Here is a 27,706-nt window from a genome sequence, read left to right as displayed (position 1 = left end):
ACACAGCCTTAAAATAGTTGTCTTTAAGCACTGGGAATATACATAAGGGTTTTTCTCTGCTCTTCAGTTAACTTCAGACACAAGGACTATATGCGATTTTCACATAAGAAAAGTATCTTAAAAATAAAGTAAGTTTGAATAAAGCACAATGGGCAATTATGATTCTTAGCAAATTATCATTATTCCACTCCCCTGATGTCCAGAAAAACCACACACATTCAAGCTATGGGTTGATCCTCCAATGATCTCTGGGATCATACAACAGGACCTACTGGGAAAATTTCCTAGAATTAAGGATATTTTGCCTGAATCACAAAATACTCATTTCACACTTGCCCCTGAGAAGTCCATGCAGATTTTTAATTTTTCTTTAAAAAGATTTTATCTGAGGGAGTCAGAGAGCACAAGCAGGGGGAGTGGCAGAGGGAGAGGGAGAAGCAGGTTCCCTGCTGAGCAGAGAGCCGGATGCAGGACTCCAATCCCAAAACTCCGAGATCATGACCTGAGCTGAAGGCAGCCGCTTAACCGACTGAGCCACCCAGGCGCCCCAGTCCATGCAGATTTCATCTAATGTCCTTATCTTCCCTACAACTGAGATTAACAGCAATTCATTACTTGGCTTTAAAGCATCATAGAAAGTCTAATCAACCTTTCTGTGAAGAGAAGGAAAATCAAATCTCAGGCCCTGAATCTTGTAAGTCAAGTTGGGGACAACAATAAGGCTAGAGGCCCAACAAGTTTACCTGGTACTAGCAACAGGAAATCCTATGCAGAGAATTCTAGATTCCCAAAGTCCGAAGAGAGAACACCAAGTTGTTCTGTAGGGCTTCTGAGAGTATCCAGGACCAATGTCATCGAGACACCTGAACCAAGGACCTATGAGGGCTTCCATGAACCTTTCTGGTCAGATATAATCTGCAGCCCAAACTGGGTCTATATGCAGTGCCCGATTTAGACTGGGAAGCACTTCAGAAACATACTTCACTTCCTTCACTTCCACCTCTTTTGAGTTAATCAATAACAGCACCAAGAGTTATAGTTAGAAATAGAATTCCTTTAGCACTTAACACATAGAAATAGCACTTAACTATAGAAATAGTTGGAACTTCTTTAACACTTAACACAGGTACATTATTGATCCTTAAAGCAATCCTATAAGCTATTGTTATCCTGCTGGCTGAAGGATCCAACGCTCAGAGCAGTTAAGTCCTCCAAGATGGCGTACACGCCCAACGACAGCACCAGGATGTCACACCTAAGGCTGACACCAACAGCTTGGCATCCCACCATGCTCTTCAACTTTGCATTTGCTAGAAAACTGCTGAAAATCATAACAGCAGATAACTTGAAATTTAACATCCTCAGTCCACTTCCACTGCAAAACGAGACCTTAGAGCATTTGTCTATAAGGCTTTCCTGAAAAGCTTCTTTTTTCACTTCTACTGGGATTCTTGGGAAAAATCTAAAGCTTTCCTAGTCATCTTCTGTAGGCTTCACTTGAAAGCCTCCACTCCAGGAATTTCAGACCTTGCACCACTAGATCATGAGCTACACCAGAATGAGGATCACGATTTTTCTCTCTTCATATCCTCAAGACCACCCCATGGGCCACAGCTTGGCACTTGAAGGGCGTCCCAAAAAATGCTTGCTGTATGAATGACTGGATGAACACGGGCCCCATGGCACCTGACAGTGAGCAGAGGCCAATTCTCTTGCTTAAGCCTCAACCAAAGCCTACCTCAGCTTTTACCCTATTTCATTGCTAAGCTGTGCCTCTTCATTCTGTTCCTTCTCAGCCTCCTAGTACACTCCGTCCTTGGGATTGGAGTCCCTCGTACTGCCTTGACCCTCTGTCTAGAAAGCTCGGCAGTACCTGGAAAAGGTAGACATCTCCAAAGGAGTTGCTGAGGCAGAACACGTTTTCCTTCTTGGGATGTTCTGGGACAGACTGCACTATGCTGTCTTCTGCAAACAGTGCACACCGAGGGGCACTGCTCTGATCCGTGGAATTCTTCCCATAGGTCTCATAGAACAGCAGGGTGCAACCTACGAGAGAGAAGCAAAATGAATCCCTGACACAGTCCTGAGGATCTAGGAAAGTAGGGAGAAGGGGAAAGGAAGGAAGGAAGGAAGGGAGGGAGGGAGGGAGATGAAACAGCCAAACATGTAATACAAAAGGAAATTCTGGTATCCGAGGTATGCCTCGTTGTATTAGCATAACTCAGGGGAAAAGGAGGGGTTTTTGTAAACATGATATCACAGTAGTAACAATACCAAGCATTTATTGTTGCTTACTCTGTGAGAAACTCTTCTAAGTTCTTCAATGGCTCATTCAGGCCCCACAGCAGCCCCAGAAGGCAGGTGTGGTTATTAACCCCATTTGACAGATGAGAAACTGTGCAGGTCCCACAGCTGGACTGTGACCAAGCAGGGACTTGAACCCAGGCAATGGCCCCAGAGCCCTCCTTCTCAACAACACTGCATTATTTAAGAGATCTGAATGCAGGAAGAAAACCCATGTTCATTAAATAAGGGAGCTTCTATACTTACAACTTGTGGTAACAAGAAAATGAGTTTACCTGCAGAACTTTGCCATTTATGAAAAAGTACCCAGTTAATTCTCCAAATGCCACATAAGATAACCTAATACTGGGGGTGCCTGGGTGGCTCAGTTGGTTAAGTGGCTGCCTTTGGCTCAGGTCATGATCCTGGAGTCCCAGGATCGAGTCCCACATCGGGCTCCCTGCTCAGCAGGGAATCTGCTTCTCCCTTTGACCCTGCCCCCTCTCATGTGCTCTCTTTCTCTCTCTCTCTCAAATAAATAAATAAAATCTTAAAAAAAAAAAGATAATCTAATACTGGTGTATTCTTTTATCTCACAATAAGAGGAAATAACACTACAAATTTTAGATGAAGAGGGGAAAATGAAACTAAATATCCCTCAATTTACAATAGGATGCTATACGACCCAGCAATTGCACTACTGGGTATTTACCCCAAAGATACAAATTTAGTGATCTGAAGGGGTACATGCACCCCAGTGTTTACAGCAGCAATGCCCACAATAGCCAAACCATGGAAAGAGTCAAGATGTCCATCAACAGATGAATGGATAAAGAAGATGTGGCGTGTGTGTGTGTGTATATATATATATATAATGGAATATATGTGTGTGTGTATATACATACATATATATATATATATATAAAATAGAAAATTATGCAGCCATCAAAAAAAAAACCCGAAATCTTGCCATTTGCAACGATGTGGATGGAACTAGAGGGTATTACGATAAGCGAAATAAGTCAAACAGAGAAAGACACGTATCATGTGATCTCACTGATATGAGGAATTGTTAATCTCAGGAAACAAACTGAGGGTTGCTGAGGTGGTGGGGGGTGGGAGGGATGGGGAGGCTGGGTGATGGACATTGGGGAGGGTGTGTGCTATGGTATGTGCTATCACACTGTGAATTGTGTAAGACTGATGAATCACAGACCTGTACCTCTGAAACAAATAATACATTATATGTTTAAAAAAAAAAAAGAAAAGGAAGCAAAAGATAGTAGGAAGGGAAAAATGAAGGGGGGAGAAATCGGAGGGGGAGACAAACCATGAAAGACTATGGACTCTGAGAAACAAACTGAGGGTTCTGAGGGGAGCGGGGAGGGGGCATGGGTGAGCCGGTGATGGGTATTAAGGAGGGCACGTACTGCAGGGAGCACTGGGTGTTACATGCAAACAATGAATCACGGAACACTACATCTAAATAAATACATAAATACATAAATAAATAAGGATGCTAAAAATGCTTGCAAATACATAGCTTTCCCCCAATAAGCTAATGAATTACTGTAGATAGAAGTTATGAAGGATCTACTTTGATAATTAGATAGGAGTGCCTTCTAATTATTAGACGCAGTTCTTAAGCAAATTCTAAAATGCTCACAAGTATGTTCTCCTGTTGAAAAACCTTCAACCAATCACCACTTCTGAGCACCTCTCACGTGCCGATCCCTGGCATCCAAATACGGCCGATAAGGCCACCATCCCCCTGCTTTGCACAGCCTCTTATGCTGATGGTAAAGAAGCATCAGCTGCTCTCAGCAGCACTGCGAATGAATGAGGTCCAGGGCATGACTGTTTTCCCCTCTGAGTTAAGGAGTCCTCACTCATAAAAGACTAATGTTTAAAAAAAAAAAAAAAACTATTTCAGGCTACCCAGTCTCACTTCCTCCTTCAAAAACCCATCTTAATCCGGACAGATAAGTTCAGACCCTGGAATCCAGCGCAGCACAGAAGCCAGGAGAACAAGATGCTGGCAGGTAGCTCTGTCCTCAGAAACAGCATCACCAAGGACAGCACTTTCCGGAACCCTCGGCTGTATTTAATGATCTCAAGAAGCACTAGCAACCCTTCTTCCTGCAAACAAAAGGCACCCACACTAAGGCTAAGAGAGGCTTCCAGAAGAAGGGAAAGGAGCAGGAGGTCTCCGGCCAGGGCTGCTCCTGCAGGGCTGAGCCAGTCCCTTTTTGCAGGCACTGATGCACTTAGAAACAATGTCCCCAAATCCTTCCATCAGGAAAGGCCTGTCTGACTGCTGCTGAGTACGCAATCTGCCATGACCTGGGGACCCAAGGGCCAGGGTCAAGGTGACAGACCCACGCCAGTTCTGCCCAGTCCAAATTCTTTCCGATGGGTGAACATTCACTTCCCAGCATCCCTACCATTGTACGCCCAGCGGCTGTGGTTTGAGTCATGACATCTAGAGGAAATGAACACAACCTTGGGCAGATGCCAACATGCCGCCAACCCAAACGCCCCATCTACCGTGGCAGCGTGAAACCAAAACAGGACATGTCGTGTTAGACCCAGGCCAGGATGTAAAACCGTATGTGCAATTTTATTGCTATCGAATTTAAAGAACAGGAAATCAGTTGTAAATCTGTAACATCAAAGTTAACCTCATCTGTGTCTCCAATGCTGGGGCGATAAGGCTGATGGAAAGGGGTGCACCCCTGTCCGTGGCGTCTCCTGCCCCCATGCCCCCCACCCAGGGCTGCAGCCACCAGCCCTGCCCGGTCCCCACCAGGACCCAGTGTTGGCCTGGAGGGCTGCCAGTGGAAGTTCTTCTTGCCACGGTAGCAGAAAGAGAAAACAGACTGCAACAGCAGAAGTACGAGAATAGATGAGATAACAGTAGAAATATCACCAGTGGAAAAAGAGAATTAGTCTTGTCTTCCCTCAAACCCACCTTTTCCTTGACACCCTCCCAAGCCACACTCATCACACCATCCCTAGCTGCCCTACCGCAGGGCAGAACCACCAGCATCCCCAAACTACTGCAGGAACCCCTCTCCTGACTCACCAGAAAAGACATATGGAAAGCAGAATTACCTTTGTTAAAAATATGTGACATTCTCCAAGCCCTAAAAAAACATTTATGCCCTTAGCACACTATACATTCAACACAGGTATACAACCAGACGGCGTACTTACAGCTGCTCTCGCCAGAACACCATAGATAAATACTTAAAGAATTTAAAATTCTGCTTAAACATACATGCTTGTATATATACATATATATACATGTGTGTGTGTAACTAAGATGAAACCAAATAGTTAAGTCCAAACATTGCAACCTGGATTCTAAGCCAAGAAAGTTGAACTCAACCTAATGAATTCCCAGAGGAAAGAGGTATAGAAAGCCACATGGAAAAGGTTAAGCTGGAAAAAAACATCTTTATCGCATGACTTTGCTTGGCTGCAGAGGAAAGGAAGGAATGTGTGCTTGATAACATTTACACTTACAAAGCACCCTTTCTCCGTGGGTCTCCGTTTTATGAGCAAGCGCCAAGTCAGTAGGACACAGGCAAGAGCGCAGACCCTGGAACTGCCAGACCACTCAGGACCATCCCTGCCTCGGGAGTCAGCAGCAGGAGTCCCCACGGTAGCCTCCAGGATGGAAAACCCAAGCCTGGAGGTGGGCTCTTCCAACTCTAAGGGAAACCTGCCTGAATCTCCTCCCCCAGGAAGCCTCCCACCATCTCGCTCTGCACAGATGTCTTCAGGAGCAGGGAAATCAAGAAGACAGCATCCTTTCACTTGCTCATGGCTCTGGTCACTGCTGTACTTTTAATTCAGAATCAACTTGCCTCCCAACTATTAGTGCCGTCCTAACCCCTGGGGAACCAGAATTCAGCGCCCCTTCCACAAGACTGTTGTTCACTGCCACCTCACTCCTTGTCTTCTCCAAGCTTAATGTTCCTAAATGCACACCATATAGCATGGCTCTAAACCCTCCTGCTGTCCTATGGCCCCAATTCTTATGCCCCAACATGGAGACACAAACACAAACCATCACCAGCCTCCCCCACCAGAAGGCGGGGGGGGGGGGTTCAGAGCCATTAAAACAGGCAGGGAATGACTTCCCAAAGCATCCATTTTAACAAACAAATTTTACATTAAAAAAATAAATACAATAAAAAAATAAACCAGATACACATCACATATGGAGTCGAGTACATCTCTTTCAAACAACATGCCAGAAGGAGACAGCTTCAGACTGTTGATTCATAATCAATCCCAGATGCTCGCTCTCCTGAGAAGACGTTTTCACTCCCCTCCCCAGTCAGAGATACTTCAGGTCGACCTATTCGAAAATCCCCACCTTGCTGACTAACAGGGCTCCTGCGCTCTGGTGCCCCCAAAAGACAGAAATGGCCAGCTCCACCCCGGGCAGAGGGAGGAGAGGCTGCTGGGGCCGTAGAACCCGGGACAGCTGGAATGAGGTGGCCAAAGATCACATTCACTCTTTTAAATCCCACTTACTTTTATCGTGACTTTGTCACATTGGAAACGCATCCAAGGAATGGCCTACAGCTCAACCCCCCAGATCTTCTTGTAATGCTCGGCAGCCCATCTCCCTATCTCGTACTTGGATGGTTATTTGATTATTAAACCTAAGCATAACTTATCCCTTCAAATTGTATCTTGCTAGATTCGACCCCTTATTCCAACTCTCCAAATCTCGCCCGTCATTCGGTGTAAGAACCTGCCTCCCCAGGATGCCCAAACGAGAGGCAAGCTCTTGGGCATTCCTCAGCCACAATGTATCACAAGCTGGAAAAGAGGACTGGGTCTTGGGTTTTATAAACCCTCCAGTTTGCTAGGGAAAGGTGTCACTTAAAAACAAAATGCCTTCCAAAGTGCACCTTTCCCAGACAGGCTTCTGGGTTATTATGAAATGGCACCAGCTCCCCAAGGCTGGGGTGGGGGCATCTCACCATTTCTACTTGGGGGGGGGGGCAAAAAAAGCAAGGAAGGAGCCCTGTAGGAGGGCTCCAGGCCTTTCACACATACTGTCTGCAGATAGGATTCCCATTTCTGCTTTCCCCCAGGATAGGGAAGGCTGTCTCCCAATCATGAGGCTCGGCTTTGAACACCACACTCCGTTCCTCTGAGTCCCAAGATGATTGTGCAGACGTGCCAGAGGCTGTGAGGCTACTCTTCCTGCTTGCATCTGTGTAAACTATCTTTACATCTGTATAAATCCACACTGTACTGGCTTAGAGCCTCGCTCCTCCTCAGGACATTTAGATCCCTTCCAATCTATACATCCGCAAAGAGCAAGGCAATTGTAATTTTTAAATGGCAATGCCTACAAGAAACTTTCATCATCTTTACAAAACAAATCCTTACTCCTATTTCCTTTACATTAAAAAAAAAAGGCATTTGTTTGTGATGATAACAATTAGACTTTCTTAGTTTACAAAGGTCAGAGGACACAAATCAGATAATCCCGATGTTCTTTGTTGTACAAGCTGAGAAGGGTACTTGTGAAGAACAGGATACTCAGGATCTACATTTGGTTACTTACTTGGAATATTTTTATCTCCAGATGCAGAAAAAGTATTAAAGAATGGTACGGAAATACCTATAAAGTGATAAGCTATAACTATTAAATTCAATCACTCTGTATTAGAATGAATACTATTAATGAATATTACCTAAGCCATATTATCCAGGTTTGAGAAAGTATCTGTAGCAAAGCATGCTGGGAGATTTTGTACCAAATCCCTTCACTGTTTTAAAGATTTATTTACTTATTTATTTGACAGAGAGAGAGCACAAGCAGGGGGAGTGGCAGGCAGAGGGAGAGGGCAAAGCAGACTCCCCGCTCAGCAGGGAGCCCGATGCGGGGCTCGATCCCAGGACCCCGGGATCATGACCTGAGCCGAAGGCAGTCACTTAACCGACTGAGCCACCCAGGCGCCCCTCAAATCCCTTCACACACTGACACAAATTAACCCCGGACTGACTGGCTCCTCCTAGGAGAGGGGCCAGCTGGAAAAAACGATTCCAGTGGCCCCCTTCGGTCAACAACGCACTGACCTTTCAGTGTTACCCAGTACTGTTTCCACTTCCTCCGGGCCACCAATTCGAGCTTCCTTTCCTTCTGCAAAGTGACAAGGGGTTTGAAGAACAGCCATCCAGCTTTTCGGACCACCCCCTGCTCCTTCTCGAAGAGCAGATCAAGTTGCTCCAAAGAGCTGAGGGACCCGCTGCTGGAGTCCGCGGTTTCTGTGGACGTTTCTACATTCTCTGTGTTGGTCCTGCTCATTTCTAGCTCCCGCATGAAATTCTCGTAAATGTTCTGTTGGAGGGGATCACTGCCAATTGCGTGAGCGGATTCGCTTCTCTGGGACAGGATCTGAGCTGAGCCCCCAGACCAAGGTGAAGGAGACACCTGGAAGGGCCCCTGCGCATCCACATTCAGTCCATCTGAGCGGCTGTCAAAGTAGTCACTGCCTTCCTTGGACCTCGGTTCCTGTGAGCAATGCAGATGACCACCCATCAGAGGTTACGTACATCCAAAGCATCCCTTCCCCAACCCTGCAAATGTATCGTACTGTTGGTTGCTAATGCTGCTGCCGAAAAGCAAGATTCTTTTAACAAAAATGCATCTTCAATCATCAAGTCACCAAACCAGAAAGAACTGGAGAAAGAGTGTTGCCCAACCCAATCTACAGCCAGTGGAGTCAATGCTTAAAGATATGAACAAAATACTCCTGACTATCAGGAAATCAACTAGCATATTTATAACACATCAGTGAAGATTTCTAGGCTGACATTGCTTTGCTAACTGTGAGTCAGGGTCTTCCTGTAAGGAATCCATGCTCTTACAGTCTGTCTTCCTCCTGGATCCTTTTAAAGCCTAAGGTAGAAAATCTCTAGTTACAGGGTCAAGGCGGGTAGGGAATAGGAACTAGGGTGCTGTTAGGTGTTGTTATGCAAACTTCTCTTCCTCTACCCAAAACAGTCAGTCCCCAGCTTTTCCCCACCTCCACCCATATCAAGACTTGAGGATCTCTGGCATCTTATTTTCCTTCTTCACAGAGTAAAAACCATGCACCTGGGATTCTTCATCTACAAAAAGTATTTGCTAGTAACTGCTGTTTTTCATAAATACTATTTTTTTTTAATTTGGGAATTTCTTCCGTAAAAAGAATATATTCATTCACTCACATCCTTTCATTTGAACATCTATTTTATTCTAGGCATTGGGGATACCAAAGACATGATTCTTAACTTCAACGTGTACTACAACATAAAATCAGGCAGAGGCAGCGCTAAATAAAATTAATATTTTATAATAATGGCTGCGCCCTATGAAACTACAATGCACTGACAGTGGCCATGCAGAAAGCTGGAAACGTGGACTGTGTCCTCATTTAGAGAAGGCTAGTTATTTGAGAAGAATAACTTTCAGACAGGCCATTCACTGGTAAACATCAGTAACTACATTTTCCAGCAGAATGTGAGCCTAATTTAAGACTCAAAAGACACTAACATTCCAAATTTAGAGCTTAGACTAAGGTAAGTCTGCAGAGCAGTGCTAAGCACACACATCCACTCAGCCGCTAGTAGGCTTTCCATTATATTGCCTTACCCATTAAAATAAAAATGAGGGGAAACTGAGTCAAGGACCACCGACCAAAGGCCTTATTCTGAATATTCCACTGTGTGGAGGGGTTTTCCTTCCAGACATTCCATCCAGAAATCCGGTAGCAAGTATTTGCTATCTTTTGTAGGAAAATCATCAACTGGAGAGTGCTTCCAAATACCCAGGGGCTATAAACAACAGGGGCTATAGCCCCAAGCACAGCTATTACTAACAAAAATATTATTTTCCACTTGCGTTTACACTATGTCCCTAGTCATATTTATTTATCCACAGATGCTTATGCAAGAACAGAGCAAATAAGCCAGCTGTGGTGAGTCACTTAGAGAAGAAACTTTCAAAATAGTGTAAGATTTTTTTAATTGTCACTTTGTTGCTCTTCAAAAACTCCTAAGAGGTGAAGGAACACTTCTCATTTAGCTAGCATTAACATCATTTCAGCTATCAATATGACTCTGACTCACAGCCCCCAAACACTGGGATGCCTCGGATACGCAGCACAAGCTGTAATGGGGTGTTTCAAAACAAGCCAAACTACCAGAGAAAAGACGCTCAGGTGCCAAACTTAAATGTGACCTATAAACATTCTTGACAGTGTTTCTCATAACAGAGTCTTCCAGTTGTAGTTCTAGCACTGACTTTTAAATGTTCCACCATAGCAAAGCATGACAAATTTTCCTCCGCAAGTAATGGGAAAATATTGCATTTTAGCATTTATAACTGAGTCTTAGACATGACCTTTCCCAGTTTCTAACACATTTCTAAAGCTTTCTATGGAGAATCCTAATAGCCAGTGACTGATTTTCAGGCTAACAGGAATGAGGGAATCGACGTCCATCCCTAAATCAGCTCAGCTGGATTTCCCGATCACCATGCTATGGGAGTGAAACCAAGGAGCTGTGTTATACGTGTACACAAAGCAGTCTGATTTCTGTTTCTCTGCATGCAACTGGATAATCCTAAGCAATGGATAATCTGACTTCATGACCAGGACACTAGAGCAAAGAGGAGAGAGAGGGTCTCAAGAGAGTTCAGTCACTCTTGGGAGCTAAAAGAAAACTCCTGATCATCATCATTCCTCACTTTCTGGGTAAATGTATCAAATTCACACCTTGACATTCTTCACATGCCTTTTTCCTTCAACCCACAGTAGAGACCACCAGCTCTCTGTGACCACACAACCCTCAAAGAGCTGTGAGGTCTAAAATTAAGAGGGCCCAAAGGCCAGGGTCTCTGCATCCTGAATGTTCTCTGTCACTGGTGCCCACCAAATATGCCTGGCCCTCCGCCTGGGCCCAGGGCAGGGTCATTCCTTCTCCCTCTCCCTCCCCCTCCTTCTGAGTTAGGTATGACCACGTGACTTGCTCTGGCCAATAAATGTGAACAGAAGTGAAACATGGAAGCTTTAAAAGCCAACACACAATTTTCTTTCTCCTTCTGCTGTCATGGCTTGTGGTGTTCCAGCTGGAACTGCTCTGTGGCCCTGGGGTCCCAGAGAGGAACAATGCAGACCAGAGTGACAGCATGGGAAAGAAATAAACTTTGCTCGTGCTAAACCTCGGAGATCTGAGAGCTTTCTGTTACCTCAGCATAACCCAGCCCACCCTGACTGATAGAACTGAAAGTTCACCCAGGACAGGAACAAGGACTCACAGTACAGCTCCATTAATATGAAGGGTTTATTGGCATCAAACACATACTCCTCTCTAGCACATTCTCTCTCTCTGATTAGTTTGATATTCTTTTTCAGTTGTGTATGTTTTTTCACTAATGTATCTGCTTTTAGGGTCTAACTCACCCAACTGGTTGAAAGCCCTAAGAAGAAAGGGTTGCTCTTTTTACATCACTTCTTAAAAGTCATAACAACTAAATCTACCCATCATGGTAAGGGTTTCTGGATCTTGGCCCTGCCGGCACACAGAAGTTTATGTGCATGTGAGAGAATATGCATTCATTTGGTGCCAATATTATGATACACTGTCAGAGGGGCGCCTGGGTGGCTCAGTTGGTTAAGCGTCTGCCTTCGGTTCAGGTCATGATCGCAGGGTCCTGGGATCGAGCCCCACGTCGGGCTCCCTGCCCAGCGGGGAGTCTGCTTCTCCCTCTGCCTGCCGCTCCCCCTGTTTGTACTAAGACAAATAAAATCTTTTTAAAAAAAAATACACTGTCAGGACGCCTGGGTGGCTCAATTGGTTAAATGTCTGCCTTTGGCTCAGGTCACGATCCCAGGGTCCCGGGATCAAGTCCCGCATCAGGCTCCCTGCTCAACGGAGAGCCTGCTTCTCCCTCTCCCTCCGCCTGCCACTCCCCCTGCTTGTGCTCTCTCTCTGACAAATAAATAAATAAAATCTTCTAAAAAATTTTAAAAAAATACACTGTTGGAAATTTTGCTCCATGCACTGACTACATTTTTAAGGATCTAAACCTGATCTTTGCTATAAATCACGAAAGGAAAACAAAACAAACAAACAAAAAAAGACCAAAAAAAGTGGCATACTTGCCAGAAAAATTCATCTTGCTCACCTTTATAGATTATCAATCGTGGGTACACAAGCAAAACTAAAAAGCTGCCTTCATAGGACATTGTTTAAAAACCCAAAGCAGTTTACTTTAACATTCAATAGGCCCAAAGTAATTACCAGTGGCTATCAACAATATCTGGGCCACGTGTCTAATTGCAAAAAGCTCACGTATGAGGTTTAGCAGAAATGACTCTGGCCCTGGCTTCTCCACCAACTAGCCATGAGTCTTCAGGGAGGACCCTCAAATTCCTTAAGCCGTACTTTCTTCATTTTTAAAATGAGGGGGAAGTCCTTTCCAGCTTTCCAGTTCAGATTCTTTGATTATATAACCAGTCTGTTCTTAACTCCACAGGCTTACAAACCATTCAGAGCGAAGTCTCTGGATGATCCAAACTTGAAGGAGGTCACCTCCCATGGGGGCAGTGAGGGCCTGAACGGGACAGAACACAAGTCAATACACAGTGACTACTGGTCTGCCTTTAGCCGAACTGAACCTGAATGAGACTCGGTACAGCAGTGTGTGAGCCAGGCCACAAACGTAGACAGATGAGAAACATCCTCTATGCAAACAAGAGATGTGGAATAACCAGCTCAATGCCAGGATCAATTAGGGACTAAACTAATGTAAAGTAAATGGTTGAGTATAAAGAAGTGAGGGGTAAGGAGTCAGCAAATTACTACATTCGGGGATACGAAGAGTTCCGTGGCAGGATGGTGATCATCTGTTCTTTATCTCTGGGTAAAGGGGTAGCCAAGGGTCCGTGGCAGGATGGTGATCATCTGTTCTTTATCTCTGGGTAAAGGGGTAGCCAAGGGCAACAAAGCACAACACGCGAGGGGTGTTGGTGGTGTACCTCATGCATAAGAAGGAAATAACTAATGGTAAGTTTTATAGATCTGACACAATCTACTCAGGGAAGTCATATTCTTGTTCACCCCTAAAGCGCTATATAATTTTGTAATTACGTATCTATGTAATAACCTATGTAAAGGGAAGGAACCTTCCCTTCCACCCTAAAGTTTACTCACCTGAAGCCTATTATCCATAGGATGGATGAAATGCAGTTTTACTAGAGACAAACTGCCCACTCAAATTCTCTTCAATAATGTGACTTATATTGTGCAAGCTAAAAAAAAAAAAAAAAAAAAGCTTTCTTCCTTCTACAAATAACTAAAAGCAGAAACAAACAAAACAGAAAAGTCAAAAGGAAAAGAACTAAAAACCTAGCAAGTGCCACTAGTTACCTAAAAAGGCAACCTATTACTCTCCTTCCCGGTGACTAAGCCACTTTGTTTCCCCATTACAACTTTATACATCATTATTATGTATAAGTATTATCATCATCACAATTCTTATTTTGTCAGGCATTGTATTTTTGCTATTACATGTTCTTGGGTACAAGATGTTTTCAAAACTGTTTGCTATCCCCACTGGAAGATGGTGAGATTAGATAATTTTTTTTTGATGTACCAAAAATGATGACATCACCCAAAGTGATGTCAAGTTCAGGAAGGCGACTCATCCCAAAATAACAATGATCTATCTCCCCTTTTTGTTTAGGCTTCAAGAATGAGCTCTAGCGGGGCGCCTGGGTGGCTCAGTCGGTTAAGTGTCTGCTTTCCGCTCAGGTCATGATCCCAGGGTCCTGGGATCGAGCCCCGCATCGGGATCCTTGCTCAGCGGGGAGCCTGCTTCTCCCTCTCCCACTCCCTCTGCTTGTGTTCCCTCTCTCTCTGTGTCTCTCTCTCTGTCAAATAAATAAAATCTTAAAAAAAACAAAAAGAATGAGCTCTAGCAAAATTCTCAGATGACCAATTCATTGAGGAATTCTCTGGAACGCTCTACTTTTTAAGGACAGTCTGGCCACGCCTTTGGACGAGGCCTGCGGCATTCACACCAGAGCACAGGAGGTGAGCTCACACAGAATCAGAGAGCGTGAAGCTGTGGGTTAAGAGTAAAAGTGCACATCTGAAGCAAAAGAGAAAAACCACCACCACCCCCCACTGCGGCAAACAAGAGGCGCCTGGTCTGAGACTAAACTCTTTGCTTCCTGAGCTCCATTAGCCTCAGGCCAGCGCTCTGGGGCAGCTTCTGCAACACTCCCATTTTAACAGAGGGGCAGCCCGAGGGAACCTTCCCTTCCACCCTAAGGTTTACTCACCTGGAGCTTCCTTTTCTTTCTGGAGAGGCTCCCCGTCCAGTCGCTGATGCGGCGCATGCGGGCTTTGAGCGTGTCCTTCTTGGAAGCGTCCTCGGTCAAGGCCTTGGACTTGCGGCAGGGGAGGGTGAAGGACGAGTACGGGCCGGGGTCCCTGCGCTCCACCCGGGACGGCACGTCCATGTCCGAGGCGAAGGACACGCGGTGGCTGAGGCTGGCGTGCGCACCCACGAACTCGTCCGACAGCCGCAGGCCCGAGGGCGCCGGGCTGGGGTCGGGGTAGAGCTCCCGGAGCGAGGACAGGGACGAGCTTTGGTTGAACGGCTTTGGGGCCCCGGGCGGCGGGAAGTCGGCGCAGAGGCGGGGGGCGGGCGTGCCGGGCACCGGGAGGGAGCCCTCGGCCTCGCTGGCCTCGCTGGCCTCGCCCGTGGGGCCCCAGGGGGAGTCGTACCAGGACGACTCGGAGCTCAGGGAGCTGCCCTTGCTGGAGCGCGGGCGCGAGTCCGGGGGCGAGTCGGGCCCAGGGCCCAAGGTGGGCGAGTAGCGCAGCAGCCGCACCGGGCCACCCGCGTCCCCCGGGGGCCCTCCGCCCTGCTGGCCGCCGCTGTGGAACTCGACCCGCAGACAGCCGTCCAGCCTCCCCAGCGTCTTGATGAGCACCCTGGGGCTCTTGCGGTCCTCGTCGCACGGCCTGGCTGCCACGCTCTCGTCCCTCCCGTAGCAGTTGAGGAGGTGTCCATTGCAGTCCCTCGAGGCCACGTGGGCGTCCGGCCGCTCATGGCTGACGTAGTGGAAGCCGTTCCCCGCGGAGAAGGCCGCGCTGCGGCTCTGGAAATCATTTCCTGAGGCGTCAGTCCTGTGCTTGGCGTAGGCACTGCTTTTGGGGACTTTGCACGTGGGTCCGCCCAGTCGGGATGCATAAGGCGGATTGCTCTTAAAGTGAGAAAGGCAGCTTCGGGCCAGGGACCTGGACTTGTAACCCGCTCCGCTGCTTCCGTGACCCCATCCGTGCAGTGACTTGTCATCTTTCGCATGAATGCTGCGTATCTTCAGGGAGCAAGGCTTTTGCTTAGCACCAGTAATAGTATTGCTATGATTTTTAGATCCTTGAAGGGTGTACTGACTCTCGGAGTTCCCCATTTTAACCTAAATTAGGAACAGTAGCATCAGTAAGAAACATGACCTAAGTTAATTCCATTATGACAGAATTGTCTAAAAAACAAAAAAGAAGAAAAAAAAGTTCCACACATTACAAAAGAACCAAGCAACTTTTTTTTGTTTTCCTGTGCCTCACACAACTCAGAAGTAGGGACAAAAGCTACCTACTGAATTGGTTCTCTTCGGGCCATGCAGGTCATCATCCAAATAGACGATACTGCATGCCTGTGTGCTAGTTGCGTTAAACACATAATTTATTGTAGGATATTAATTCAGACACTGAATAGGCATAAAGATCAGCTTAAGGCAGAGACCTCCTTTAGGCTTGGTGCTGAGAGGTTCTGAATGACCCTTGAACAGAAACATGAGGGGAAAGCATCTTCACTCTGGTACTCCGATACGCTGATTCTTCAGTGATCAGAGAGAGTGATTTCCATTATACACAAACTACTAGAAGAGCAAATACCACACCCCAATAGAAGAGACTACTGCCCATTTTTAATAACACGAGTTCAGGTACCACACTCTGTTGGAGCTTGATATATCACATAGAGTAGGAACACCACAAAAGGAGTCCCCCAAAACTAGACTGAGATAAAAACAGGGGTAGGGTAGAGAATAAAAGCTCTCACTTCGGGCAGAAAAACATTTTAATAAAACTAATCTCTAGTGCTTCTCTAAAGCCTTTGAGGGTCCTCATTTTGGAACATGATGAGGAAAAAAGTTGGAAGCTGACTTATCAGAATGTGGATGTCTGAAAAAACTTCAGATTCTATTCATTCTCTGTAAAATCCCAATGTGTTCAATGAGTCTGTTAGTTAAGCCAAACACGCAAATCGAAATTTGAGCCAAACCTTCCCCCTCCATTTTTCACTCTGACCAGTAGATCACTATTTGAGGCAAGTTAGAGGTCATGTTTCCAGTTCCACTTCAAAATAGGAGGAACTGGAGGTTTTTAATTTTACTTCTTTTAGAATGTACAGCCACAAAACAAAAGTCAAATGGATTGACTTTTCTTTGGTGGGAGTTAGCAAACACATTTTAAAACAAAAATAACCAGATCGAACAATTAAACTTATTACCTTGATCACAGCCGTGCCCCTTGAAGTGAACCACAACTCATGTGAGCTGGCTTTACCTGAAGTTCTAGTCTGTGCTCCGAGGGAGATTAACAGTCAGTAGGCTTTACGGGGTCCTAGAACAAGGCAGCATGGTTAACAAGTATGGCAAGTGAGTCCATGAAATGATCCTGAAAAACAGAAATACCAGAAAACTGTCAAGCGTTTTACACCAAGCTCCCAAAACGGAAAAACAAAGGTTTCGTGTAAATTCTATGAAGAAACCACCAGTGTCCAGAATCAGTGTCAGGATAATAAATGAAATGTCTGTGAACTGCTTGATTCATCAGAGGTGTTGGAAGATATAAAGGAAGCTAGAACTGCCCATCCAATCTTGTAAAGGCCATTAACTCAACACACGCTCTGTAGGCAAATGCGTGTCTTTGTTTCAGGGGAGGGCAGGTGACGGCGCTGGCATGAGTCACGGCTCATCTGTCACCACCATTAGGAAAAACAACTTGCAGACTCTGCACGCTGACAGGACGGCAGGAGCATCATCCTGACAGGACAACCGTGCATTGTTCTCTGTCTGACTCAGCAGTAGAAACAAAATGTAGAATCGCAATGCAACAGTCCTTGGACAAAGTAACTTCCCTTGTAGAGGTTGACCCCCTAAAGAAGATTAAAAGTTCCTCTCCGGCATATGTTTGGGCTTTTCTGCACAAGAGGCAGGAGCAGGAGACCCACCTTGGAGGGTGGGATGACAGGCTGGGGGTGCTGCCATCCGGCGGAGTTCACTCCCGAACACAAAGCCTCAATGTTCTCCCCAGACGGAGTGGAGCCGTGGGGGTTCAATTGTGACTTTTTTTCCCCGTTCAAAAGAAAAAATTATTTGTGTTAAAATACACATCGCGTAAAACTGACCATCTTCACTATTTTATAGTGCACGGTTCGTGCTGTTAAGTACATTCGTATGGTTATGCAGCCCGTCTCCAGAACTCTTCCCTCACAAAACTAAATCTTCCCAGCCTCCTCCCCGGAGCCCTGGCACCCACCATTCTATTTTCCATCTCCATGAATTTGATACTCGAGGTAGCTCATGTAACTAGAATCACACAACATTTGTCTTTTTGTGATGGGCCTGCTTCCCTCAGTAGAATGACTTCAAAGCTCGTCCATGTTGTAGCTTATGTCAGAATTCCCTTCCTTTTCAAAGCTGAGGCATATTCCATTGCATGTGTAACACCCCACTTTGTTCATCTACTTATCCATCAGTGGACACTCAGACTGCTTTCCACCTGCTGGCCACTGTGAATGCTGCTGCTATAAACACGGGTATACAAACCTCTCTCTGAGACCCTGCTTTCAGGCCTTTGGGGTATACACACCCAGAACCGGAACTGCTGGCTCCTATGGTAATTCTATGTTTAATTTTTTACGCACCACCGTACTGGTTTCCATAGTAGCTGCACCACTGTATCACCACCACCAACAGCGTGCAGGATTCCTATTTCTCCACACTCTTACCAGCACGTGTCGTTGTCTGGGTGTTTGACAGTGGCCATCAAGACGCAGGACAGAACATCTACTGCAGCTCCAATGTGCACCTTCTCTAATGACTAGTGATGCTGACCATCCTTTTACGGGCTTGCTGGCCATTTGTACAACTTCTTTGGAGGGTTATTTAATGAAGCCCGGCCCTAAGTTTCTCCAATAAGGCCAAAGACACAAGTCTGCCTGAGACTACTGTCTACTCTCACGTGTATATTTTAAATTGGGGGGCGGGGGGGATGTCAAAAGATCCTTCACTTCGGCAGTGGCAGGAGGGTCTACAAGCATCTCACTCACGGGGCCTGAAACGGCACCTGCTACACTACCGACCACTTCTCGTTCGGTGGGCACTCACACACATATCTAAAAGAGGGAAAAGCCGCTGGGTGAGATGTCGCTAAAACATGGCCCCCGTGACCACTCTGACCCTGGGGCTGGATCACAAGAACCCCACCTTTTTTTCTTAGAAAGGGGGAGGGACAGAGGGAGGAGAGAGAAAATCCTAAGCAGGCTCCACGCTCAGGACAGAGCCCGACACGGGGCTCCACCTCACGACCCTGAGATCATGACCTGAGCCAAAATCAAGAGTCAGACACGTAACCAACTGAGCCACTCAGGTGCCCCAAGAACCCCACCTTTTAAAAGTTCAAACTCTGGGGCGCCTGGTGGCTCAGTTGGTTAAGGGTCTGCCTTCGGCTCAGGTCATGATCCTGGGGTCCTGGGATTGAGCCCCGCATCGGGCTGCCTGCTTCTCCCTCTGCCTGTCTCCCTGCCTGCCTGTGTGCATGCTCTCTCACTCTAATAAATGAAATCTATAAAAAAAAATTAAAAATAAAAGCTCAAAATCTGAGTTGTCAGTATTTTCTCTGCTACATCTTAACTTAAGGAACTCGAAGTGGCCAGAGTCGCTCCTGGCGGCCGCCACGGAAACCTCTCCCATGAACTGATTGCAAGGAGCCTCTGTGCTTGTTTACTTTGCTCAAGACCAAGGCCCGGTGATGACCCCAAAGGTGAAAGGCTCCAGGGTCACTCACCCACAGCCGCTTGCTTTGTGAGGCCCTTGTGATCTGAAGGCCACATGCCCAAACACCAGCACACATGGCGCTCACACCAAGCTCTCCAACATCACTGGCACTGGCAGGACCACTGCGACGCCCCCTTTGTCAACGGCTCAAGGACGCACAAAGACCAGGATTCAAAGCCACAGAATGGCTCCAGGGTGAAGCTCAGTCCCCAGCAGCAGATTATAACCTCAACTCTTCTTACTACTTTTGAAATCAAGTAGCTTAACTTTCACGTCATATTTCAAAAACATAGCCCTGGACCCTGTCCCCCTTTCAAGACACTGTCCACCCAAGGCCTGCAAATTTGGGGCTCATTCAGTACACACCTGCTGAACTAAATGAACCAACTTCGCATGGTAGAAGGTTGACTCGACCACAGACTGAGAGCAGGAATCATTCCCAACTGGGTCTGGCCAAAAGACCGACATATATGCCCACGAGGACATGTTTCGATCATGAACACAACACTCCTTAGGGAAAAGCAGGCGGGGGATGACAGAGGGGGAGAGCAATGTGCACTGTTGCCTATGGGAGTGCCTACCAGCCATTCCAACATCTCCAGCCAACTGGACAGATATTATCGGTCATGCTTCAGCTGTGATTTTTGTCTGGAAAAAAAGAGAATAAATAGGCCAAGTGTTCAGCACCCCTGACTCCTTTACTAAGGGAATTTTATGGTAGTTAAAAACTTTTTTGTTGATAGAGAGGGGGCTGAAAATACGGAAACAACAGATTCCCTGTGAACTTTTTTTAAAAAGAGAAGACATAGTTCAAAGCCCCCAGTGTCTTTAAGGAGAAAAAAATACATATTAGGTACACTAACCCGTGATAATCCATAATAGGAATGCGGCCGTGTAGTAACACGTATTAGGTAAGCTAACCTACAACTGATGTTACTAAGGTATGCAAATATGCTCCAGACCCACAGCTGACAAGAGAATTTAGTGAAGCCATTCTGGATAACTGTGCTATGTAGCTTTTTAAGCTAAAATCACAAATAAGAATGATGTTTGTTCTTGTTAAAACTGTAATCAATGGGGGCGCCCGGGTGGCTCAGTCGTTAAGCGTCTGCCTTCGGCTCAGGTCATGGTCCCAGGGTCCTGGGATCGAGCCCCGCATCGGGCTCCCTGCTCCGCGGGAAGCCTGCTTCTCCCTCTCCCACCCCCCTGCTTGTGTAACTGCTCTCGCTATCTCTCTGTCAAATAAATATTTAAAAAAAAAACTGACCAATGACCACCCCCAGAAATGTCCAACAATGTGAAGGAATCCACAGATATGTCACCACAATCCCAAGAACCACTGGGACCTACCGAAATCCACAGCAAAACATCTTTCAAAGGGAAATGCAAGATTTACCTTTTCTTCATTTGCCTCAAGCTCAGGCTTGAACTGATGTGTTAGACTCCCAAAGTCTCCATTTCCACGTAGTGTAGAGTTTACAGCAGAGGAAAGACTGCTTTGTCTCTGGCCCCAGGCCAGCTGCTCAGAAGGAGCAACTCAAAGGGAGTAAGAAGCAACCCCCAGGGACCAGATGGTTCCGTGAGGAGGACCGGGGCTGAATGGGGACAGCAAGCACAACGAGGGCATGGGGACACTGCACAAAAGCAGATTTATGGCGGGGCAAGGCGGTGAGGGGAAACTCAGGTTCCACCACCATTAGACACCAACAAGGCTTCTCACAGAATTCCAGCGAGATTTTCATACTGAAATAGGAGCCTCATCCTTGCCCAAGGCCAACATTCCAGATGGTGATAAGAACTTAAGAAAAAAGATGAGAATAGGGCTAGCCATCATTAACCGTAACAGTATCTACTTGGTTTCCTTTATTTGGGGGGGTGCGAGGTTGGAGATGGGGAACTTCAATCATTAAAAAGAAAAATCTCAGAATCCTACTCTGGTTTGTGTCAGAGAACTTGAGTTTAAGAACTGTTTCCATCTCTTAAATGGCACGAGTCTTTGAGCAAATTACTTACACACTCTCTGAATCTCATTTCCCCCACTTACAACTTGAGGATAAAAATATCTACCCTACTTACCTCACAGAGTGAGACTAGTGTGGAAATATACATGAAACCACCTAAGAAACCGGGAAACACAGCACAAATCTACAGTACTATCACTAATTTTTGGTTATAAGTCTAATTCTGTATACTATGATATCAAATCTTAGGACAGTGTATTGTTCCAGACATCTTATTAACTATTAATTATGTTAATTATATGTTTATATACAATAAATCTTCCAAGTTCTGTTAGCCCTCTTCTGATTTTTATCAATTCTCCAAATTATAACTGTATCATGTGTCAGAGGTCTGCCAAATGTCAACAAAAACAACGACACAAGCCATGTACTTACGTTATTAGACAGTCATGACAGAAAACGGACAAAAATAACCTAACTGCTCATTGAACAACTGGTATGACTTTAAAACAGTCATTCTCAGCACCACGTCAATTTTGTCCGCGTGGGGACATCTGGTAGCATCTGGAGACATTTCCAATTGTCACAACTGGAGTCAGGGCATCTGGTGGGTGGAATTCAGTCCACGGGCCACAGGATGGGCCCCATGTGTTCCCTGGCCCAATGTGTCAATAGTGTTGAGGCTGAGAAACCCTGCCTTCAAGTTTTACTGCCTGTCTTATTAAAACGGCTATAATACAAGAATACGCTGAAAAATCGGAAACAAATGCATTCATCTCTGCCAGGATCCAAACTTAGTAACAAACGCTGTAAGTAGTGCCCAAACCTGCTTCTCTCATTCTGAGTCAATGAACTACAGTCAGAATTTGAGAACTGAATGCCATGACTCAAAGAGGCTCACTGCTAATCACAAGACTTGAACCCAATTTGTAAAGGAGGCAGGCGAAAGGAGCATCTGGTCTCCACGGGAACAGTGCTTAGGAAGAGTGATCCTTACAAATAAAGTGGGCAGAAAGCAAGCTGCTTCTAAGACCTCAAAAGCTCAACATCCATTGTGGAGCCCTATCAGTTCTATTTCACTTCAGCAGGACGCCTTCCAAAGGCACATTCACAGACGAATGGACAAACCAATCTGCACCTCGGAACGCCGAGAACAAGCACGGCTGGTGTTAGGCAGGGAGGGGGTAATAAATTCCACAGAAACAATAGCCTGGCTTCTGCACCGTTCATCTCCTAAGGAAGCCAATTTATCACAAGGAGGGTCTCCTCACTCACACCTGTTTTATAACAAATTCTAACATCTGCAGCATTGCTTTAGAAATGTTTGTTCAACTATGGGTCACGAAATTCATGTAATGAATCAGTGATCGGTATTTTTAAAAGAACAGAACAGAAAGAGAGCGGAGTATAGAATAAAATAGGAGAGAAAATAGAGACGTGCATCCCAGTAAAGGTAAAAACTGTTTTATGAAATTAAATTCGCATGTGTGCTTGTATGTTTGCCTGTATACCGAGTTTGAAGAACAATCGTATCTTCATGACCAAAAAAAAAAAAAAAGTGTGAAAAACAATGACTTTTAAAACCCCAACTAGCAGTTGAATGGCACATCTGTTTTAGTAAGACCCAAAGACAAACAAAGTCTAAGAGTCTCAAAATATTTGCTAAATCACTGCCGCAGGCAAACGCCTGAGCTAAAGACAGGAGGAGATGAGGGGCAACCATGGTCAGCACGCAGTCCTGGGCCCCATAAGCTGGGCACGTGGTCCTCACTCTCCTTCATTCTACAACTTAAGAGAAACTTTCACTGGCTGTTCAAATTCTTCAGAGGAAAGTTAAAAATTACCCACCAGGGGCATGTGTGTGGCTCAGTCGGTTAAGCGTCTGTCTGGCTCAGGTCATGATCTCAGGGTCCTGGGATCGAGCCTCCATGTCAGGATCCCTGCTCAGCGGGGAGTCTGCTTCTCCCTCTCCCTCTGCAACCCCCCATCCCTGTTTGTGCTCTCTCACTCTCTCTCAAATAAACAAAATCTTAAAGAAAAAAAAAAATTACTCCCCAAAAATGTTAACTGAAGACCTGAGTCTTGAAGGATGAGTGGCATCCTGTTAGATGAAAACAGAAAAGAAGGGCCTTCCAAGGAACAGAAAAGCCGTTTCCAAGACATGGGCACTCTGTGACGGCGTGCTGAGTCCCTAAGTGACTGAAGGGAGAAAGACCCCAGCTTGTTCAGGAAAAACTGATCAAGGGCAGCAGGGCCTGACCACTGGTATCAGGGACAAAGTTTAGAGAAGGGGGAGGTGGGAAAGGAGGAGAAGCTGGGGAGATGTTGACACTCGTTAGCCCATCCCCCCCCATCCCCCTGCTGTCCCAGAAGTACCACGGTGTGAGCCACCTCCTAGGGACACCTGAGGATACGCTCTGGCGAAGGAGCCCACAGTAGTCCACACCTCGAAAATCAGTGCGGGGGCAGCCCTTGGCAAAGGAGGAAAATGTTCTCAGTGCTGGCAGAAACTCAGAAGTTGAAGTGACACAAAGAGTTCCACTCACCATCTAACATGAATGTGGAGACCCTCCCACATAGCTCCCCCTCTGTCCTGGGATTCTGAAGGAAACAAAAGGGATGTATGAGCTGATCCCGTCCCCAAAAGGGCTTCTCAGGTGGCGTAGGGAGGGGCTAATTACCAATACGAACCATTTGTAGAACCAATAAGCGAGTTTATGACAATTTTAACAGCATGGAGTTTATGAGCGAGATGGTGAGACCAACAATCCCACAAATATTACTGGTATGCCACTGGAATGTCAGGGAGTTGAGAGGCCCAGCTACATTTGGGCCATCACAGAAACTGAAAATATTTCAGGGTCTGAGTTTTTTGTTTTGTTTTTTCTTTAAACCACCTTTTCAAGCAAAACTACATTTTAAAATAAAATAATCCTAGTGAAAATAATAGTTTTTTCTTATTGTTTTCTTTTAGAAATTATCAGAATGTCTTTCATACATTTTCATCCATGTTCTTTCTGGTGTTTTGTTTTTGTTTTTGTTTTTTAATATATCAAATGTTCGGTCCCAACCTTTTCTCCCAAGTCTACTTCAAATCTCACCCAAAATTTGGCCAACAACCTTGCCTCTACAGACCTCATGCAGTACATTGGGTGGTGGCCAAAGATTCACAAGATACAAATTTGCTAGCATGACTTTTCAATAACCTCTCGTTTTAAACTTTTATGAACAGGAACCCTTCCACCAAAAGGGAGTTCAGGCTTGGGTAAGTACTTCCCAACCTTTGAGCGGAAACAGAAGCCCTTGCATGGGACCCCGGGCTGTTAACCACATGGCTTCTCAGGGACTCGGAGACCAGCAGGTAAGGTGCGTGCTTCAGTAAAATCAGAAGCAGGCACTGCACTCCCGAACTTCAATCACGTTCTGTGACCAAAATACACCATGGTAATTGTACCTGGTGATTCTTGGCAAAATCTTGCTTCATTATACACTGTTCCATTTAAGTTAAAAAACGAACAGGCTTAAACCACACATTTTTTTTTTCCCCTCATTTGAGTAGGCGCTTTCCTCACCCTTATAAATGTGGAACTCTTCTACTCCAGCTCAGGGTGCAGCCTGATAGGAGAGCTCGTTTCTCTAAGTCTAAGGCTTAAAGCTACAACAGAAGCTGTTCTGGGGTCTGCAAGTAAAATTAAACCAGTCACTGCTGAACTTTTCCTTAAATTATATGATTATTCACAACAAACCTAGTAAGATTTTAGCTGGCAAATTTACAGAAACTTTCAGGGAAAAAAAGAATAGCATTAGGTACAGTTTAAATTGCATAATTTAGGGGCCCCTGGGTGGCTTAGCCAGTTAAGCATCTGCCTTCAGCTCAGGTTGTGATCCTAGGATCCTGGGATCGAGCCCCACATCAGGCTCCCTGCTCAGTGGGGAGTCTGCTTCTCCCCCTTCCCTCTGCCGCTTCCCCTGCTTGTGTTCTCTCACTCATGCTCTCTCTCAAATAAATAAAATCTTTAAAAAAAATAAATTGCATAATTTACAGGAATTTGCAATTTTTTGATACCTAAAGTAGATGGACACACAGAGCGAGGGAAAAGATCTAAGGTGCCCTGAACTGCTGTGTGCCAAGGCTACCTGGGGCACAAGAACCCCAAAAGCTTGCAGGATCATCCCTGTCACCTCCAGGGATTAAATAATTTCACCAAGATCACTAAGGGGTCAAGGCAGGAATCCAACCTGGAAATTTTTTAATATTGTTTTAACATATACCTTACATCAAAATAATTTTAAATGTTTCTGTACTTTTCAACCTGAAATTATCCTTTTTTTTTTTTTTTTTAACAAAGTACAATTTAACTTTCAGGCTTGTCTTCTAGAAGAACATTTGTGATCTATGTCCCTTTCATAAAGAAAGCACTAAAAAAGTCCTTCTCTGGCAGTATCCTTTTCCCAGGCAGCAAAGGCTTGTACAGCTGGGAATGGGGCCAGGGGAAAGAAATGAAAAACTGAACTTTTAAGTTGACCGAGGAGCTTTAAGGTTACAATGTAGTCTTTCCATTTCACTGCTTTACAAAAGACATCACACAAAGGAAAAATCTGTTTTCTTGGTGGAGTAAACTTCATGGTCACTAACCTAAATATCCATTGCAATTTAGAATATACCTCCCTGGGGCACCTGGGTGGTTCGATCAGTGAAGCATCCAACTCTTGGTTTTGGCTCAGGTCATGATCTCGAGGGTCATGAGATTGAGCCCCACGACAGGGACCACACTCAGCAGGGAGTTGGCTTGAAGATGCTCTCCCTCTGCCCCTCCCCCTGCTCACGTGCATGCACGCTCTCTAATAAATAAATCTTAAGATACACACACACACACACACACACACACTCACACACACACACACACACTTCCCCAAGGCTGTGAGGGTGGGACATGATGACCAAGACCAAGGCGGGAGGTGTGGGGATGTAGAGGGAAGGAGCAGTCAAAACCACAGAATAGCCAAGTGGCATCTTCCTGAAGCTTCAATTTGATCCAATGCTAAGTAATTTTATAATTGCTTCAATAAAGAAATACATCATGAAGTAAAATATAAAATTTACATGTTTAAGGTAAAATACAGGAGTCCAACAATATTTAGCATTTGCATTAGGCTGTTGCAGCTACCTCATCAGGCATCCTAGGTAAGATACACTTTCACCAATTAATGCAATATATGTTTACTGAATAACTATTTTGTGTTGGACACTGTTCCAGGCCTTGCGGATATAATAAATAGACCCCCCCCCAAAAAAAATTCCTGCTTTCATGGAACTTTTATTATAGTGGAGAAGGGACGAACAACAAATGAGAAAAGTAAGTAAATTACTATAAGGTGACAAGAATTTTAGCAAAAAAAAAAAAAAAAAAAAGGGGGAAGGGGGCGGGGGGGGGGTGACAGGCTAACGAGGGGTACTGTCATTTTAGAAAGGGAAAGGGAGGAAAGCCTCACCGAATGGTGGCATTTAAGCAGACTAGCAGGACAGAGGCCACGTGGATTCTGGGGAAAAGACACTCGAGGCAGAAGACAGAAAGTACAAATGCCCAGAGACGCAGAACAGGCGGGCCAGTGTGGCTGGCACAGAGGGGGTCAAACAAGGAACAAGGAGACAGAGAATGCAGCCCAAAGGGACATTTTCAGGCCACTGGCTTTCGCCTCGATATTGAATGTCGTGATTAGAGGGCGGAGACGACAGGGGCTCATCGAGGGGCCTATTTCAAGAGGCACACTGTGGCGGCCCTGTGTTGGACTGTTGGCAGCTTTCTGGAAGCGGGGAGGTGGGCAGCAATTAGGCTGATTCAGGTGAGAGACATGTGGGCTGCACTTGGTGGGAGTGACGAGGAGTGGTCTGAGTCTGGATACGGTGGAAGGGAGGGCCGGCACGATTTCCAGGTCGATGGGCATGAGCGGTGGCAGGTCCAGATGATTTTCATTCTGGAAGAACAGGGAAGGCACAGCAGAGGCGGCCTAGGAGGAGACAGAGTTGGGTTTGATCCGTCTGTTGGACATGGAAGTGGCGATACTAAGCTGACAGCTGGGCGCAGAAGCCAGTGTTGAGGGGAAGGGTGGGCCTGAGGTACAAATTTGCTACTCCTCCACACGAAGGTGGTATTTAAAACCTAAATGGATGAGCTCTCCAAGGAGGTAAACAAAGGGGAAGAGAAGAGGCCTGGGGCACTCCCTGGTGAAGAGGTCAAGGAAATAAGGAATTGAGCACATGGAGAAAACAAAAGGAACAGTCAGTGAATCCAATTAAGAGGAAACCGA

At 45.7% G+C, this 27,706-nt stretch overlaps 1 protein-coding gene across 14 annotated transcripts in view; it reads right to left on the bottom strand.

Moving 5' to 3' along the window:
- The window catches only part of TIAM2 (TIAM Rac1 associated GEF 2), a 224,380-nt gene that overhangs the window by 94,773 nt on the left and 101,901 nt on the right, over positions 1–27,706 (bottom strand). For 7 of the 14 annotated variants that reach the window (XM_025866368.2, XM_073894128.1, XM_073894127.1 and 4 more), the window contains 4 exons: positions 16,886–17,052; positions 14,649–15,791; positions 8,395–8,830; positions 1,874–2,046 (listed from right to left, as the gene is read on the bottom strand). In XM_025866368.2, coding sequence (XP_025722153.1) covers positions 1,874–2,046; positions 8,395–8,830; positions 14,649–15,785 — 1,746 coding nt within the window. In that variant the 5' untranslated portion in view covers positions 15,786–15,791; positions 16,886–17,052. Of the gene's footprint in view, positions 1–1,873; positions 2,047–8,394; positions 8,831–14,648; positions 15,792–16,885; positions 17,053–17,608; positions 17,628–27,706 lie in introns of those variants that run through there. The other 7 variants (XM_073894136.1, XM_073894132.1, XM_073894133.1 and 4 more) reach the window with 3 other exon arrangements.

The sequence above is a fragment of the Callorhinus ursinus genome, unplaced genomic scaffold (assembly GCF_003265705.2).
Source record: "Callorhinus ursinus isolate GAN/ISIS: 27379988/994484 unplaced genomic scaffold, GSC_fseal_2.0 scaffold6, whole genome shotgun sequence".
Classification (NCBI taxonomy): Eukaryota; Metazoa; Chordata; class Mammalia; order Carnivora; family Otariidae; genus Callorhinus; species Callorhinus ursinus.
Note: the sequence above shows the minus strand (reverse complement) of the source record. Positions and strands in the feature narration are given on the sequence as shown.